This window comes from Arachis hypogaea, chromosome 5, assembly GCF_003086295.3.
Source record: "Arachis hypogaea cultivar Tifrunner chromosome 5, arahy.Tifrunner.gnm2.J5K5, whole genome shotgun sequence".
NCBI lineage: Eukaryota > Viridiplantae > Streptophyta > Magnoliopsida > Fabales > Fabaceae > Arachis > Arachis hypogaea.
Genome location: NC_092040.1, coordinates 866,602 through 886,880, shown reverse-complemented (window position 1 = coordinate 886,880; position 20,279 = coordinate 866,602). Strand labels below are relative to the sequence as shown.

General features: G+C 29.1%; 2 protein-coding genes across 2 annotated transcripts; both read right to left on the bottom strand.

The window, feature by feature from the left end:
• Positions 1 to 5,021: 5,021 nt before the first annotated feature.
• Positions 5,022 to 6,679, bottom strand: LOC112800007 (abscisic acid receptor PYR1-like). Its single transcript, XM_025842038.3, has one exon. It carries the CDS (start codon positions 6,122 to 6,124, stop codon positions 5,468 to 5,470), a length of 657 nt encoding a protein of 218 aa, XP_025697823.1. The 5' UTR covers positions 6,125 to 6,679; the 3' UTR covers positions 5,022 to 5,467.
• An 8,984-nt stretch (positions 6,680 to 15,663) lies between these two features.
• On the bottom strand, positions 15,664 to 18,872 carry LOC112804072 (uncharacterized). The gene is made up of 4 exons (XM_025847504.3): positions 18,568 to 18,872; positions 18,297 to 18,464; positions 17,142 to 17,336; positions 15,664 to 16,102 (listed from the first exon to the last, which is right to left on the bottom strand). Exons 1-4 carry the CDS (start codon positions 18,646 to 18,648, stop codon positions 15,941 to 15,943), a joined length of 606 nt encoding a protein of 201 aa, XP_025703289.1. The 5' UTR covers positions 18,649 to 18,872; the 3' UTR covers positions 15,664 to 15,940.
• Between the last annotated feature and the right edge of the window lie 1,407 nt (positions 18,873 to 20,279).

Genomic DNA, 20,279 nt, shown 5'->3' with positions numbered 1-20,279 from the left:
ATAGCAGAAAGTATTACCGATTATATTTAAATTAGCTTGTCAAAAGTTTAATTTATTTAATTTTATGGACAATATATATAGCAACTTAACGTGAACCCATTGCACTACAACACGTTTTGACATTACTGATGATTTCAACGTTGGCAATTTATTTTACGGACAACTAAACCGTCGATAAATAAAAACATATTTTTTTAATTTAAAAAAAATTATATATTTATTAATATTAAAATTGTCAATAAAAAAATTTATTATTAAATATCACTGACTGTTTATCTTTAGTATAACTAAAAATTTACTGAATTTATTATTTTTTATTTTAATTAAATTGATTTTGTATTTTATTATATCTTTTTAATACTTGTTACATATTATCGAATAACAATTTATAAAACACAATATTTAATTAAATGTGTATTATACATAATAAAAATGACATTATTTTAAATTTATTATATAATAATATAGTATATTATTTATACACAAAAAAAGATAAATAGATAATGTATAATTACAAACTATACTTCTCATAATTCACCTGATCGGGACACTCTATTATAAAGATTGAAATGGTATAAAGAGAGTATAAATTTTTTTTATAATTATTTTTTATTATTTTATTATTATTCAAAATGTGAATCTTACTTTATCAATTTTTCTTTCATCCTATTACAAAAAAATCTGTAAACTTACATTTTTATCGTATAATTCACCTAATCATTATTTAGGCTGTTCTTACCATGATGATGATTCTCTGGACCTTCTCGGTGGTCGTCGGAAGAATGTTTGCTGCTACTGGCCGATGGTGGTCGTAGCTGGTGGTTGTAAGAAAAATGAGAATTAATATTTTTCTGACTATAATTCATCATTTTTAAAATTTTTTCCTCTTAATGTTTTGTTATAAATTATTTTATTAGCTGATTGTTGATTAAAAAAAAAATTGATTGTCTCATTATAATAATATATTTGGACAATTATCATACACATGCACAGTGACTTCATCTGGTTATAGATAAGTGAGCTCGTTTAATTTCAACCATGTAGTTAGTGTCTATAAGCACGTGATCATACATGCATACTCTTAATTAGTGAAAATTCCGATCTAATCAACTTTATATAAAGTTAGGGTTGGTAATGGGTAGAATAGGATAGAGTTTGGACTCAACCCTAACTCTACTCGCGAGTTGAAAATTTTATTAAAACTCTACTCTATTCCACTCGCGAGTTAAGAATCTCTCAACTCTAATTCTATCTGCACCTTAAAATTCTAAACCCTACTCTACCCTACCCTATCCTACTATACTTGTAAAAATATCAAATTTTTTCAAAAAAAAAATATAAAATTCAATTATTTCAAATTTTATACATATTAATAACATAAAAAATAAAAAACTAATGCTCTAAATTACTAAATTAACTAATTAATTTTATTGGTTGTTCACTTATTGTAAGTCATTATATAATGGAGGTTTTGGGTTCAACTCTAACTTCTTTCATTATATACCTAATTTTTATAAAATATGTATTATATATGAGGTGCGGGTAGGGTAAGGTAGGATAGGGTATACCCTAAACCAGTATCCTACCCTACCCGCAGGCATATCCAGACCGTACCCTACCCTACTCGCAGCGGATCGGGTAGCCTACCCTGCCCAAATGGATTGGACCGGATTGAGTACCTGCGGGTAAGGTATGAATTGTCAGCCTTACGTAAAGTTGATAATTAAGAGCTGTTAGATGAAAATTTAGTCAAATCAGTTAAATTATCTATCAGCTTGAATTTCCACCCTCTTAATTATCCCATATATTATGGTTATGTTCAGCTAGGTGTGTAACATATTTTGGTGATGGAGTTCTTAATCAATTTGGTCACCCTTAAGCTATTAAACTAATCCTCACACCATCATTTGTCATCAAAGAAGTTTTAAAGAACACTATTCCTGATCTGTATACCTTTCTAAATTTGTATTGATTAATAGTGTGGCAACTATTCACAAAGATAATAACAAACTACTATATTAAATCTGAAAGTTGTTTGACTTGAAGTATCCATGATAATATGGCCCTTGGATTAGGGGTAAATAATGGGTCTGGTCCTGTTAAGCAAAAACGGCAGCGTATAACAAGCAGTAGTAAGTGGCACTATCTCATATATACGGGATTGTCTCTGTCACACCACACCACATGATGCCCCTAACGAATCCATCCTGATACTTCCAATCAGGAAAATCAACCACCATTACAATAACATGGGGACGTTGACATTAACATATATACACACATACATACCCACCAACCCTATCTATATATCTCATCATTATGGTTTTAAATTGCAATTCAATATATACTATCTACAATGTAGTAGATATGTATCACAATATTATTGTAGTTACATATAGTGGAAGACAGGAAGACACAGCCCCGAATAGGTTAATCACATATTATTGTACATTAATATGAGCATATGTATGTGAATGGAGATATTGTATATTATTCGATACATGTAATTTGTTCAATTAATGCTGTATATTATAGGTATTGATTAGAAAAAAACATTATTTGAAAAGAAAAAAAGAGGCCCACATAATTATAGATATAGTGTTGGTTACAAGAATGAGAGAGGCATCAAAATCAAATCATAACAGCGACTAGAGGTGGAGATAAACGTTATTGGGGGCCCGGGCCCGGGCCCTTAGGACTGTGAAGGAGACTGTTAAGTAGGATACAACTAACTATATGAGAATGGGGACTGGTTTGCCTTCAATTGGGAATAACAGCCACATTTTAACCACAAGCTCGAAGTGGAAGCGAAGGCTATAACAACTTGCCACAAATGGGGTCCTTTTTAATATTTTAGCTGCTTCCCTAGAAATTCCCTCTGCTCTTCACTCCTATTATTACATATAAAAATGCTATCCATATATCACTGAAATAATGTCCCTACTCATACATTATTACTCTACAAATATAAACACTATTTAAAATATATTTATACTTCATTTAAAATCAACAATTTTAAAATGAAAATAACCTAATTAATATTTTTTGGTTTCAAAAAAATTGAGGAACCTTTTTTAAATACTATAGTACTATATCCAAAAAGAAATGTCACTATTATTTCATAGGACTATGTTAGAGAGATAATAACATAAAATTATCGTATTTAATTATATATATATAATATTATTTAATTATTTTAATAATAATTAAAAAATATAAAATAAAATAATTTTGAATCACTTTAGATTAATTTTTTTATTATTTTCTAAATATTTTGTATTTCATAATGCACTGTATAAGTAGGCTGATTTTTTTTGTTATGGAAGAGGTGAAGGTGTTGTACCGGGTTATGGATTGTTAGAATATAATTAGGATCAATTAGCATATCTGGATATTTATTATAAGAGATTACGTCTTTATTATTATGATTCTCTTAATATCCTATAATAAATATTCAGATATGCTAATTGATCCTAATTGATCCTAATTATATTCTAACATGGATGATGGAGGTGCTACACCAATTTGTGGAACAGTTTTTTGCTCAGATTTAGTGTTAAGAAATCGGACTCTCTGATTTTTTTGTTTTTAAGTTTTTGGAAGCAAATCGGAGGGTTCGTTTTACATGGAGGGAGGATTTGAAATTCACATAAAGTAAATCGAATCTTGCGATTTTTTCATGATAATTTTTTTTTTTGACGATTTACATAAAATCGGATGATCCATTTTCTCTGTTAATTTGCTTTTTGAATTAAGTTCAAGAAGTCGCTAGGTCCAAATTGTGCCTGACACCACACTAATATTAAGTACCACTCTTTCCCATATCCAAATCCAGTACTAGCTTTACTTCTATAATCAAATTAAAAAGCGGTATAAGTATCTCTTATAGCTGAAGTAAATTATAAATAACAAATAGAAAAGTAAAGTACTGTAAATTAATCTCATGCTGCAATATTCTAGGAAAGTGACGTTGACATAAATATTACCGCTTCTAGATTTGGTAGTGTTATACTATTTTATTTTTGACGAGGATAAGAAAATTGTTTTTATTAGCAATGTCACACCCTTGTTTTGTATGAGAAACAAAAATGAAAAAGCTAAGGGAATGGTAAGTGGGTCTATCCGTTAATGAAGACTTGTTATAGCTATTAGCTAAGCTGCGTGAGTGGTAGGTTGATCTACCTCTGCCTTGTTCATTCGGGTTCTAGAACCCGACCCATTTACCATGTCATTTTTGGCTATAATGTTGCATTCGAAGTCGTTTAATTTTGGCATGCATCACTGATGTGATCCTTCATACCTCTGACATGGTTTCTGCCTATTTCTGATCCTACCTATATCATTTAATAACTTACCTTATCCCTCCCCTCCCTCCTTTATGACCTTGTTATGTTATCACTCTAGGTTTTACTTGCCGTACCACTATTGAATATTGATCATCATACTTTCTAATCTACATTATTAGCTACATTAGTTGCTGTGTCAATATAAAATAAAATGATTATGGGTGGATTCCTAAAGTAGATGTCTAAAAGTGAGTATGAATCTTGGAGAAAGAAACTTGTAGTAGTGGCATAAAGTAAATATTAGTGGATATATTTTAAGTGTAGTATGGAAATTAAATTAAAATGGACTAAAACGAGTGAAATAGCTAATTTTATGATACACTTGAAATGGTGTCCAATTTTTTGCCCCAATTCCATGAAAAAGCTTTGTATAGCACTGGTTGTTCCTATCACATAAATATCCATCGTAAGAATGCAAGCGAGTCCAACCTCAATGGAAAAAAGACAAAAAGAATTGGATTCTAGGCACCACCACTCCTGACACTTCGTTCTGTATACAGTATAAAAGCGACCGCCATACCCACATTATTTACCCTCACATGATAATTGAACTAGAAGCTCATTGGTAGCTGAAATTTTTATTTTGAAAATTAGTTAAGAAATAGTAACCATTTACTAACATTTCTAGCAATTTCTTGGTTGACAAATCCTACTAGTCTAATGTGAATTACAAAATGAAAGAGCAAATGATCATTCATATATTCAGAGGGAATGATTAAAAGGGAAACATGATGAAACTGATCCACAAGTCAACATTTCCTGTACAAAAGTGCATTGACCAAAATGCCCTCGCCCATTTGTAACAATGACTCTCAACGTAAAAACAAACACAAACGAGGACGCAACGCTGGTGACTCAGTGATGATCACAGCTTCCACCATCACCACCACCACCGTCAACAACAAAATTCCTCAAAAGAAGAAGAAAAGAACAAAAGGAAATAAGGAGAAAAACTTCTGAATTTGGAGTTGCTTTTCTCCTTTTTTTTTTATGTATTCCAATTTCTTTTTTTTTTCCCTCTCTTTTTTCAATAAAATCGGGGTTCTGAACTTTCAGTTTTGGTTTTTTTTTTTTTTTTTCTTTTTCCGCCGAAGGAACTGTGTGATGACTTACCGTTCCTGTTAACCGTCGCCGTCACGGTTCATGCCTTCGGTGACGGACGCGAGTTTCTGGAGGTTGAGCTTCACGACGGTGTCCGCAAAGAGACGCGTGTCCTCCTCGGTGTTCCCTTCCGGCACGTCAACGATGTACGATTCAAGAACAACGGAATAGATCTTCCCTCCTCCTCCGCCGCCATCGCGATCCTCGAAGCCGTGGACGGTGGTGACGGAGCGGTAATTGCGGAGTCTGTGCTCACCGCCGATGATGCTGAAGCCAGTGACGTGTTTGTCGTCGTCGAGGAGGTCGAGGCGCTCGGTGGAGGTGGCGGCTGGGAGGCCAGAGATGACATTGACGTCGCGAGTGCAACCGACGGCCATGTGGAAGGGTTCCTTGACGGCGCAGCTCTTGATGAAGTGCTTGTAGGTTTGGGGCTTGTCGAAGCGGCGAACGATGGACCAGACGACGGAGGGCGGCGCGTGGATGCGCTGCGCGAGGAGGGAGGAGCATTGGCCTGGTCCGAGTAGGTACGTGTGGTGGTCGGAGATGGAGTGCTTTAGGGATTCGAATTCGTCAGCTGTGAGTCCTGAGGGGAGGGTGAGGTTGTGGCGCGACGGGTTCTTGTCGGTGGAGTTTTCGCCCGCGGCGGCGGAGGAAGCGCTGCCCTCACCTTTCTCCATCTGTCGATGAGAGAAAGAGAGGAAGAGAGAGTGTGTGTGGGTTTCTTGAGAGAGAGGGAGGGAATGGGGTTGATACTTGATTTGAGAATGAGAGAGAGGGAAGGGATATTTTGAGGGAAGGGAAGGGGTGAATGTGGAAATTCACATCATTACTCCGTTTTAAAGAATATATAGAGAAAAATTGGATATAAAGTATACACAATACAAAATTACAAGCTTAATTATATTGATTTGTTAAGGAATTAAGCTTTTTTAAACACAGAAAAACATTAACTATATTATATGTAAAAAAAATTCAATTACTAATAAGCCACTTATATAATGTGACCAATTATTTTTGGTTGTTTAACTTTAAGCCACATGCGGCTTAGTTGTTAGAAATTAAAATGTTGAGATAATAAGGATGTGTAAATCAATGTTAAATTGTTAACAAAAGAAAGGATAGTGCTAAAATAAATGTACTCTTACTTACAAGTAGGAAACTTCAATAAAAGGTATCAATAATTAGTCACATTTATTGATGAGTAAATAGGAAAAAAAATTAAAAAAAAAAACAAAAATATTATTTTTCTCTCATGTTTTACTCTTCTATATCTTTTTCCCTCTAAAATAAATCTTACAATAAAGAGATGAAATCTCAAAAATGGAGATTGTTGGTAATTTTGTTGTATTTGATTTTAAAAATAAAATAAGATAGAATATGAGAACATGACATAAAATATAGATATATAAAAAATAATTTTTTATATTTTTGGTGATAAAATAATATAAAATAGAATAAATAATAAAAAAATTAATTTAACTTTACCTTTTTCTTCATATGAAATTAAAAAATATAATTATAAAAATTTGATAATGACAATAAAAATAAAATAGAAACAATAAATTATGTTTTTGCTCAGTATCTCTGTGTTTTTTTTTAAAAAAAATATAAAGTATATTAATTTTAGTGTTTTAAGACACAATTTTATATTTATGTTTTATCTGTCAAATACGATTTTACATTTTTGTACTCTATTTTTATTATCTTTGATTACAAAGCGTCCTACAAAAAGGTTTGGCTTGCAAAACAGAGAGTTATTGCTAGAATATATGACGATTGAGAGGAGTCATACAACGAGCTTTTTTGTTGGTTATTCGCTATGCAGATGTACTTGTCTGGTAAGATTTATTTCAAGTTTAGTTATTCACGGTTAAAAAATTCAGACGTGTACTATAAGCCAACTAATTATGTCTCTTTAGGTACTTAGGTGCAACTAGTGACTCAGTCCTGGCTTGGTTCCACCAACACGGTCATCATGTTTCATCGGATTTTTTGGACGTTCCCACCGTGTGTTGAGGCTTTCAAGCATTACAAGCCATTTATTTCTATTGATGGCACTCACTTATATGGTAAATACGGTGGGACCTTGCTAATGGCCATAGCTCAAGACGGCAACGCAAACATTCTATCTATTGCATTTGCTGTTGTTGAGGGTGAGACAAAGGAAGTGTGGTCGTTCTTTCTGTTGTACCACCCAGTCCACCTAATACCACTCAACGATAGTGAAGCAAATCAGCAGACATACAACTGTCGCCGAGGCCTCTGCCTCAGCTATTGCCGGTGGAACTAGACCAATCAGCTATGGGTTAGCATACGACATCCACTCAACCTGTTCACAAAACGCATATAAATGACGACATTCAAATTTCAAATGAAACAGTTATTAAAGTAAAATAAGCTTAAATATGTAAAACGTAAATATTTATCACTTACATTCAGCATCCCAATTTCGTTCAGGGTTCGCTGTAATGCCTAAGTCTGCTCTCGCCTCTGACATTGTCCGGTCGGTGCTCAACCCACCTACAATACCAACTACAATATTTTTTTATTGCTCAATTTAATTAACTAAGTAATAATAATATGAAAGGTTATTATAAGTATTTATAATACCTCTCCATAAAAAAAAAAAATCGACGAGTATCAAAGTCGTCGGATTGTAGCAGCGGAATATGGTGATAAGCCTATGACAGCAGCAAGTTGTCACATCCACCCAAATTACGCTGACTATGCTCCGTGGTCCGATGTATCTGGCGGTATAGCCATGCCAGCATAGTTGAGCCCCACAATAACCGGCCACACGTATTAAGGTCCTCCAGTAGGGGGAGCCACCTGATGTACACCCAAGAGTCAGATGCATCTGGGAATAGGAAGTCCCCTATCAACTGCATGATGTACCCTCTCGTGTATCTCATCAGGCGCTCCTCTGTGGCGTCCTGCTCCAACTCTCCACAAACCGTGTTATGGAATCAAGTGAGTTTCACAATCCACTTCGTCTGTAATTGTCTATCGTGTGGGTCAGGAACAACACCCAAAATTTGCTCACATAACTCCTCGATGGTGCGTCCCTGATGGTGTTGCTCCCACCCACCAATGCATCCACTCACAGGATCACCGTCGATTCTGAGTCCCAGCTGATAGGCCACATCCTGTAGGGTGATAGTCATCTCCCCGCACGGTAGATGAAATGTGTGGGACTCAGACCTCCACCTCTTTATCAAAGCCGAGACAAGCGGTCAATCTTGCTCGAACTCGACCATATAGGCCGCATACTCAAACCCAGCTCGTCTAAGATATGGCCTAATATGCTCTAGCGTCCGTGTCATCAAATTGCTCCTGGTGCGCAAGATCCGAGGCGCCTATCAAACGAAAACAAAAAATAAAAGAAAAAGGGGGACGGTGAACACATCAAAAATAATAAGTTCACTGCTTATTAATTACAATAAAATAAAAAAATTAGTTAAAAAGTGTACCATTCGATCAAGCCTGCCAGTAATGTGCTCTGCGTAATCCAATCGGTACATCTCACCCTCGTAACCTAATAACTACTCCTTCATCTAAACACAATTTAGTAAAATAAAATCACACACACTGAACTCAGTTCCTTTTACGTTAATTAAATTATTAAAAAAATATGTAAATCCAAAATAGCTTATAAACTTAGTAATTCTACTTCTGCCATTGTTAACTGACGCCATCAACTAACTAGTTAATCAATAAATAACTAATTAATTATTCCACTAACTACCTTTCCATTCACAATTTAAACTAGTTTTTCTAACTAAACTAACTAACAATTTATTTTGTTATACTACTTAACATGTTATAGACAATAAATAACAACTATACTTAAAAACAATAACATAAAAAATTTAACTAACATAAAAACAGTAAGTCTAAAAAACATATAAATAATAAACCTGTCACCCTAACTAACATGCAAGCTATAAGTAATAATTTTATCCAATATGTAAACAGTAACTCTAATTAAGCTAAAAAAAATTCTAAGTAAGCTAAAAAAATTAACACTACCTTATTATTTACTGACCTGGAACTGAGAATGTTGTCCACAATGAATTTTATGGGCGTCGAAAAAATAAAATGAGAGGAGGAATAGAGTGAATTTGGAAGAGAGATTGAAAAAGAAAGGGACAAAGACAAATAGCCTCACTGGTATATATAGTGCGCCGAACTTTGTATAAATGATAGAGTTTGGGGGTATGACGAACTTGCCCTAATTACAAAAAAAAATCGTATTCTTAAAAATAAAGGTGAAATATCTTGTTTGAAAAATTATTAAATTTTTTTATTTTATTTAAAAAAAATCTGAATAATGATTTGGTATAGCACTCTCTCATAAGTCATAACCATGAAATTGAACTCTTTTTTTCTTTTTATAAAATTAACATTTAACACGATGTAAATTATGTAATGGAGCTAATAACAGAAATAACGTAATGGAAACTGAAATCATCAAAATATTTAATTTCATTATAGTTCACTTTGAATTAATTATATATATATATATATATCAAAAATATATTTTATACAATTTGTATGTACTATCAATATAAATATATTTTATACAAATATCAAAGCATATATTATGAAAGTAGCTCTATTTTTTAACTTATCTAAAAGACAAACGTAATTGAATGATTTTAATGAAAATTAAAATCTTAAAAATATCTCAAATAACACTCTATTCATATAAGAAAATAACAAATCCCAATCAAATACATAATTTCCTGTTACAACAAACAAAGCGCAAAAAGAATACATTTGAAGAATTCATTCGAAGGTTTCGGGTCAATGAGCCAATCGGATTCGTTAATGACAAGATAATAATAATAATTAATAATAAAAATAAGCAAAGCCGAAGGAAGTTCCTATGCTTATACGTGACCACCATCATCTTTTTTATTTGTCTACCACCATCATCATTTATTATTTATATATCTTTCGTCTTCACCTGCTTGGAATTTTTGAATGCCTATAATAATCACTATTTCAACTCACTCATATGGTTATGAATTATTATTATTATGATAGTTCTATCATATCAGCATTTAATACAAGACAAATTAAATCTGCTCAACTAGAAATGAAACTTTAGACAGTGTTATGTATGTAGGAGAATAATTCTTGAGGAACTCATGCATATATTATAGCAGGGATAAATTTTCAAGTGTACCAAAACATTTCAGTAATTTTTAATAGTTAATTTTAATTATAAAATATATATAATATAATTAAGATTAACAATTAAAAATTATTGAAATATCGGTATACTAATATATTTAAAAAAAATTTTATGGTATATTAATAATAGTCAAAAATTATTTTTAATATAAAAATAAAGATAGTATTTTAGTTAAATATTAATATTTAAAGTATATTACAATTTTATAAAAATTATTTAGCACGTCTTTATGTTGGCCAATATACTATTATGTGTTTAACACACTCTCTACATATTGATCAAAATGTTATGTCCAACACGCTTTTTATAGATTGACTTATTACTTATAAAATTTACTCATCTCTAATTACACTAAATAATCTTATTTAAAAAAAATATCAATATTTTTTCATATAAAAAAAATCAGCCAATAATAATGGTATATATGTATCTTTTCTCCTTCTTTTTCCTTTATTTGGTGCCGTGCCTAATGTAGGCTCATGATTAAAATATGACATATGTTTAGAGCAAAGTGGCCCCACAAGAGTACATGACATTGCTAAGATGCTTGTGGCTTTCAACGATACACAGTTTCTTCGTTATGTCAATAGCAACTTGCATAACTTATAACATTTAATTAATTAATTAATTAATTATTTCTCTTTTCAATATATATATATATATATATATATATATATATATATATATATATATATTATGCATTATGACATGGATTGCAAAGACATCCTATCAATACAAATTACTAAAACAATTCGGCGAAATCAACTAATTGATTCTACTCAATTATTTGGAACAAAATCGATTTATATAGTAGTAATAATTAATAACGTCACTTTAAAAAAAAAGGAATTGAGATAGATATTATTATTAAATGCATACGCTGAAATAATTTAAGTGGACATATAATTGGATGAGTTGGGCAAGTTTAGGATTATTATTATGATCGACATCATCAATTAATATTGGTTTTCAGATAATTAACTTTTGGAGGCTCTGAAATAGCGAAATGATCCCGTTTGATTAGTGTCTTCTAAAGATAATGAAAGATGATGGTCATGGCATAACTAAAAAATTTGTCTGTTTGTAGCCACCATAATTAACTACGTTATGAAGTAAATATTTCCTTTTAAAATTTTCTTTTTCTTAAACAGATTAACACTAAAAATATTTTCTTGTGGCTGTTGTGTTATGACGTCAGCTGAATTAGATGAGTTAGTTCTCCAAGTTACTCAAAAATTAAGAAAAAGTGTTTGGAGCTAATAATGTGGTTTAAATTCCTCGTTCAAAATAAAGAGAAAATTTAAACAATCAGTACTTTTATTAAAGTTTAGTCAATATTTAACTAATAAAAAAAATAAATAATTTTATATCATTAAATATAATTATATTATTAAAAATATTAATAATAATTAACTGATAATTATAAATTACAAAATCTATTGATTTGCTAAAATTTTTTTAAAATAAAACTCATGAGCGTCCACATCATCTCACGAATTTTCCAGCTAAGCACCCCCTTTTTTCTCCTCTCTTTCTTTATAGCCTCCGGACACTTTTTTAGTTTTTTTTTTTAAATTATAATTTCTTTAAGTAGATGTTTCTGCAATTGACTATTTTTTTTTTTTGCATGTGATCTAACTTATAAAGAAATAAAATATGAGGAGTCTAATTTTTTAGAGCTGTATTTATTAGCACAAAAAATGTTAACTATTACCAACTTTTTATACTGAGATATTAAGTTTGTCAAAGTCTTCAAAAGTAAAAGACAAAACTATTTTAAAAAAATATCAATTATGTTATAAATTATTTCTTAAAATTTTTTTAAAAAGAGACGTATAAATGATTAGGTTAATATTTTACTTGTTGTTAAATAGAGAGAAAAAGAAATTGCGGAAGATTCACGAATCATGATGACTAGGAAAAAGTAATGGGCATTTTTAAATTTTGTGGCCATGAAACGATCTCATAGCCAGCAAGTAGCACAAGATCGAACAAGAAGCTTTGCTACGACTTCATGATGCATCGTGCATATTGATACATCATGTAAAGTTATTAGCAGAATGTCATATATGTTATTCGATATCTTGAGTTATTTAATTATATGAGCCATGCATTGCTAACCCATTCTTAATTAATAGCAATAATAATGTGTAGTTGTCTTTAGGCCTTTTCATTATTAGTGGGGTGTATCTGATTCTTCTTACTTCTTTAATAATATTGTACGCACACTTTATTCACTATGATATAAAATTGGCTTACCATGGATATATAGGTCTAATTAGTCCTCCTTAGAGTGACCCATTATGCCTTTGTTGTTTTAAGTGACAATAACAACATCTTATTCCACTTATTCCATTGAGTACGTTCGGCTATATGGATTAAATAATATTATTAAATTTGGTCATGTTGTTAATCGAAAAATATATTCGATAAGAGTAAATTGATTCAGAATAAGTTAGAGACAATTTTTCGAAAAGGTATACGTGTAAGCGTGAGGTTGAAAGTGATTGAAGCAGTTTGGATTTTTGATTGACTTTGTAATCGGATAAGTCTAGTCGAGTAAGAGATTCGAGATAAGTAATGGAATAAGACATTCGATAGATGAGTCGAAAAGTCATGATAGTGGAACAGTTAGTGACTTTCATCACGTGTGAAAATTATGAGAAACGTTTACAATTAAGCGGCGGAAACGGTTGTCAAAAGTAATTACATTTAAAGCTTTAATTTCGCAATTGATTGTTATTAATTGTCAGTTACATTAGATAAATTATAAGTACTAAGAAACGTTAGTGAATAAGGGTTAAAACTTTTACTCAGAAAAACACTCAAGCATACTCACATCCCAACAAATTCCTGAGTCTGCGATCGAGTAAGAGCAACTCCAATGCTAAGAAATAGAGTTCCTCTTTTGACATATGGGGACTCAATTACCATTGGAGTGAAAAGGAAAAGAGGGCTCTTCACGGGGATCAAGGTTGAGAGTCCCTTTAAGCAGGGACTTGCAACAACCAATAAAATCATGCCATGTGGTAAGTTAATAAAAAAAATAAAAAATATATTAAATATATATTAAATACTTATATATCTATTTAATTAATTATTTATATTAATTATTTAATAATTAGTTATATTAAATTATAATTAATATAAATAATTATGTTAAATCAATATCAAATATTATTTATATTGTTATATTAAATCATAATTAATTAAATTTATTTTACATAAAAAATAAATTTAATTTTTATATATTATAAAATAATTTTTAGTTGAATTATTTATTTTTATTTATAAAATTTAAAATACTAATCAAATTTAAGTTATTTATTTTAATATTTTATAATATTGAATTATTTTGAATTTATAAATTTAAATAATATTATTAAAAAATAATAATTATTATATTAATTTTAATTACTTAATTAATTAATTAGGTGAGACCACAATAGGGATTAAAGTTAGTTCCTTCTAATGGAGAAGAGAGAGATTCATTGAGTTCCTATTTATTGGTTATGATGCAAAATCTGATGTGGAGTCACTTTTTATGACAAGTGGGCCATAAATAGAGACTGAGATGAGTTCTCTACTGGAGATGGTCTAATTTTTCTGTAGGGTTTCTTCCACCCTTTTCATCTTTTCAATTTACTTTTCTGTAAAATTTAACATTTCAAGTAAATTTTACTTTTCAAGTGTTCCTTATTTTCATTATGCAATTTATCCTTTTGCGTTTGATTGCTTTTTTTTTTAAGTTTTAATGCACAATTTCCCTTTTGAAAATTCTGTTTCTTCTTTATTCTTTTTTAATTTACAGAGTTCGATTTTTTTTAATTCTCAAAATTAATCTCATAGAAGATACTTTAATGCACTTTTTAGAAAAACTGATACCTGCAAAAAAGAATAGGTTTCGCTCTCAAACTATTAGAATCGAACTACTATCAATTTACTAAAAATCAACAAAACACATGTATTTTATATACAATAAAATTATTTATGTATAAATTTCTTTTAATTTGACCAACTCATATATATGATATTTTAAAAAAAAATTTATCATTTATTTTCTATTTACCTTTTATCTTATCCATTATCTTAATCGAATGGTCTGTCGATCTGTGTTTTTTTTTAAATAATATATATTTTATCATTTTAAATCGAACAACAGATAAAACTTTTTCAATAAATATATCTTCGTATTTTGTTCGTTCTCTCCCAACCCCCTCATTTTTTCTCTATAATGTGTGTTAAGGATGTCTGTTTTTAATGATATAAATAACACTGATCTTTCAAAATTACTTATTATAATATTAAATATGACTAATTTTAATTAGGTAACAAAAGGAAAGATAACAAAGAAAGGATAGAAAATTCATCTGAATGAATCCAAGCATGCAATAATACAAAGTATACAACCGTCGTAGCTATTTTATTTTTCCATTGTTTTATATTAAGTCAAAGTTAAGCACTGTTCTTAATTCAAAAATAAAAAATAAAAAAGTTAGGTATTATTATAAGTAATATATTTAAGTCATATTAATTGTTATGAAAATTACATATATAAAAAATATAATATTAACCAAAATATAACTAATATCGATCTTTAATATTTCCGTATTACTAATATGAAAATTATAGTATGCACCGTTGCTTGCATGTATGTAGTATATATAGATAGGACAAATTAAACAATAATATAAAACAGTTGTTCGTCCAAATGATGCGATCGATGGCATTCTTCTTCCAATAATTCACAACTTAAATAATAAATCATTTTTCTAAGAAAAAAATATTGGGTTGCCTGAATCTGGAGTGTGATGTGGGTGCATAATATTATTGATTTCACATGGCTTTCTGACCCTAAAAAACAGTTAGGGTTCATTTCCCAAGCCCTCTAAGCAATATTGTATCAATAGAAATTTACAAATAGTTGAATCTAGTCTCAAATCTAAGCTCACATTTATTTTATTATCATAGAGGAATGGACCACAAATTTTCAAAAACACAACAATAAAAATATAATAATAATGTACCATGCATGAAATATATATAATAGTATGTAATAGTAATACTACGAACAAAATGTGTCTAATAATAACAACAAACAGGTAAATAAAAGTTGTGGGGAGAATTAACGGGAATTGGTAATAGCACAAAATTAATGAGGGGACCAGTTAATTAAGTATATTTTAATTAAGTAGTCAACTGACCATTCCTAATGATTCTTGTTGTTTCTAGAATATAATAATAAGGTACTTGTTCCCGTTAATTATAGAATTAAACAATGATTTTGGGAGCATTAGCAGCCTAATAGCTTTAAATGTGGCCAACTAATTGGTGGATTCCGTTTCTTTGCCACAGACACAGTGCCTTTCTTTTCCTTCTTCTTGGCTTTACTATTTTTCACCACCTGCTGCTTGCTTGAATTTTTCATTGGATTCTTAATGCCCTCACGTTGTTCCTGCATGCACCAATCATATGTTGTCAATAAACAATAATCTTGACTGGTTAATTCATAATTTATAAACATGCAAACAACAAAATTGATAAAGGGACTAGAGGCTCACTTGGTGAATCATGATGCCTATGATATGTTTCTACTTTAATTTCTAAGTTTCTAGTATTTGTATGTGAATACATGCTTTTGGCAAAAAGGTTCATTGTACGTGGACAGTGGACTTTTGACCTATCTTTCTTGTGAATTTTCCAAGCTACTTATGGTTTTTAACTATGAAGTATAGACACTTTGCTAGTTTGCTTAATTGCGGTATTCACACGTTAGATATATTTTGGATATGATACTCATTAATACTTGTACAACACGTGTTTGTTGACTGCTGTGTCTAACTGTGTTTTAATAAAAAATAAAAAAATTTTGTCGAACACACATGAATACAAAAAAAATAGTATATATGATTATTTATTAAAGCAAAACATATTTTAAATATTTTATATAATTAAAATAAGACTTTAAAAATAATTAAAATTAATTTATATTTTAATATCAATAAAATATCAAAATATTATTATGATTTATTCAAAATATATTTTATATTATATATATATATGTATCTCTGTATGTTATAAAATTTTAAAATTTATATGTTGTGTGTTTCGTGTCGTGTCGTATCCCATGTGTCTTTGCATCATAGGTTTTTAGAGAACATAGAGTTATTATTCTATTCCAACTTGAATTGGATTTTTTTGAAAAACAATATTTTATTGGTTTCGAGAGTGTTCTGAATCTTTCTAGAACTAGCTATAGTTTAAATTCAATTGAGAAAAAAAAATAGTGATTATTTAATTGACTAATGATGTGTGAAATTGGGTATTATCTTGTTGAGCCTGAAAGAGACATTTTGCTAACTTTCTAATTTAGGTTACCTTATGAGTATTTTATTTTCATAAAAGGACAAAAGCTAAGATCAAGGGATCCAATAATAGAAACAATTACAATTTAAATAATCATTTGAATATTTTATTTTGTTTATTTTTCTAACCTGCAATTCAAGAAGTGTCCTAGTGTGGTTATGAAGCATGGCTTTGTGTCCATGATTTGGGAGATTGTTGAAGGTTGGAAATGAGTAACATATTTCTCCTTTGGATTCCTGGCTTGAAGAAGATTCTCCAGAATCTTGTGTTGAATTTATGGACAAAGGATAAGAGCTGCCACTTGAATCCATTTCCATGCAAAGCTGGAAAAGAAGAAGGAAAAAAAAGTTCAAAACACATATTCTTAAATTAATTTAAAGAATAACTATAAGAAATAAAATTTTAATTAGTCAATATTAATTAATTTTTTATTATAAAATATTTTTTTAATTTTTTTAGAATTTAAAATTTAAAATTTAAGGTATAGTGTTTAAAACTTAAAATTTAGAATTTAATATAAAAATAATTTTAAAAAATTAAGTGATTGACTGAATAAAAAACTAACTTATTAGCTTCCTAATAATTGAACTCTAAATTGAGTTACTGAAATAAATAAATCTCATCTTATTATTGGAACTTTTATATAATTAGCTTATATATCATTAATTTTTTTCAATAATAGTTTCTCAGTAATTGAATGATATTATTTATACTTCTATAATGAATGTTAATTAGATATCTAATATAATAAAAAAAATATTTATCTATATTATTAAGTTTACAAATAAAGTTTTTTTATTAAAAATATAAAAAATTTAAATTCTTAATGTATTTATTTTGCATTTATAAATAAAAATATTTAAACTTTCACACTTATTTTATGTTCTTAGAACACATGTTAGTTAAACCTATAAAAAATTTAAAAACAAGAAGTCGGAGTATTGAAATAAGGGGTTACAACAAAATCTAAGAATGATGAGTGAACATGATGACACAAAAATTGAAGAAACATATATCTCAGTAATTTAAGCAAAGCTTTCATGAACTACTTGGATTTATTCTCTCAAAATAACTAATAATCAGTTTGTTGGCCAGTGATTTTATTAATCAATATAAGTAGTTGAAGTCAGGTGTGTAATTATGTAAAAAGATTTGCTTTCAAGTTAAAATAAACAATGTCAATTAAATCATAATGAAACACAATGATTAATCATCATGTAATTAAGTCTCCGTTGAATGCATGAATTTAATATATATTTAATAATAATAATATATAATTTCACCTGATAAAGTCTGTGTTCAAGAGAGGCCACCCTATCCAGCAATGTTCCTTTGAAAAATGCCTCTTTCTTGGCCACCAATTCCCCATATTGTTTCTCAGCACTAAGATTAACATTACTATTATTGTTATTATTGTTTCCACTTCTTTGCTTTCTTTCCAAATATTTCATCTACAGACCAACCACAAAAACGTTACAAACAAATTAAAAGACAAAATTGGATATATAATATAGAATATAATATATATAATGATGAAAAAAGGGAGGTTCTCACAATGAATTCAAGATGATCCAACCTAGCAATGAGCGGGATAGTGGATTCATGTGACGGTAGTTTTGTCTTTGTGTCTTCCATTTTTCAAGGTTTAGGATGGTTTTTGTGTTGGTGAAATGCTATGTATACAATTCTATATATGTTATAGAAGAAGTAGTAGTTGTTCATTTGTTTCAGCACTCAACAAAGAAGTCAAGAAAATCAACAGATTTTTTTGACAGTTACTCATTCCCTCGCTTTTTGGAGCGAGATTTTGAGTAACCCTCACTAGTCAAACGCTAGTTTGTTATGGTACGTGGCAGTCACATATTTTTCTTTTCTTTACTCCTAGGTTTAGTGTTAGAAAGAAGAGAAATAAGTTTAAGTGTATTTAATGCTTTCTCTTTTACGTTTATACAAAATTAGAAATTGTAGTTTCTGTGTTTAGAAATTTACGATAGAATTAAATTTATTTTTTTCTTATCAATTCTAACTTTTATTTTTTTGTTTGTAGTCTCTTTAATACTCAAATATTTTAAATATATAATTATATTTTTTTATAAAATTTTTATTTTTGGTTTTGTATTAAAAAAATTTAATTTTTGTTTGGCTCTGTTAAAATTTTTTAATGTAATTCTTGTATATTAATTTATTATTATAATTTTGTTATAATATAAATTATTGATCCCATTAAAAGAATAAAATAAATAAAAAATTAATTATAACTAATAATAAAATCATAAATAATTAAAATTTATAGTTTAAAATAGTATTAAATAAAAGAGTACTGAGAATACTAAAAAAATTATAAGTAATATAATTTAATAAAGTATATTTTGATATATTTTTTATATATTATTTTTGCTTTTGATATAAAAATATTTTTTGTCAATTTTTATATGTTATTTTTATTTTAGTAAGTAAATATTAATTTTATTATAAAATTAATTAATAAGATCTATTTAAATAGTTAAATTAAAATGATAGGAAGTCACAAAAAAAAATTAAAATGATAGGATAATATAAAAAATTTATTTAAGTTGATGTTTATTTGAGTAATTTTTTATTTAAAAGTAATTTTGAACAGTGTAATCCAAACAATATTTACTCTACTATAATCCATTTTGATATAAAAATTATCAAATATAAATCACTTTCACACAAATTTACTTTTCATCAAAATCAAATTTGTAAAATCAATCTTATACAAACTCCCCAATATAAACGGTAATTCAAACACACACTTAGAAGGTTAAAAGGATAAATGGTTTAAGGTGATTTTTGCCCTTGGTTTTACTTTTATTGGTTATATTTTAATACAATTGTTATGTTTATTTTAAAGACGGGGCTTATTTTAAAATCAGAAAAGCTAGAGGACCAACAATTTTAATTTATATTAGCTAATAGTCCAAAATCTTTAGTTTAGTAGCTCAATAATATATTTTTAGTCAATACTTTTAAATATTACTAGTTAATTATTAGTCAAAAATAATAAATTTTACTAACCTCGAAGTATTGCTCTTTTAGAATTTGTCATGTTTTCAGAGAAAGTGGTTCTCCTAGGAGAAAAGAGAAAAACCCAAAATAGTCTCTAACAATTACTTCAAAAGACAATGAGGCACTTGACAAAAAAATACCAACACGACTCCTGAGTTTTACTTTTATGGGACGGATTAGAAAAAAGTTAATGTTTTTTTACACAGGGATTAATCAGTACTAAAAAAATATCAAGG

What these genes read in the sequence shown, in the direction of transcription:
- LOC112800007 (XM_025842038.3), bottom strand. Translation starts at nt 6,124, where the DNA reads ATGGAGAAAGGTGAGGGCAGCGCTTCCTCCGCCGCCGCGGGCGAAAAC.
- LOC112804072 (XM_025847504.3), bottom strand. Translation starts at nt 18,648, where the DNA reads ATGGAAGACACAAAGACAAAACTACCGTCACATGAATCCACTATCCCG. An exon ending in TGGATCATCTTGAATTCATT is followed by an intron (nt 18,465 to 18,567) that starts GTGAGAACCTCC and finishes GTTGGTCTGTAG; the next exon opens with ATGAAATATTTGGAAAGAAA. An exon ending in TTGAACACAGACTTTATCAG is followed by an intron (nt 17,337 to 18,296) that starts GTGAAATTATAT and finishes CTTCTTTTCCAG; the next exon opens with CTTTGCATGGAAATGGATTC.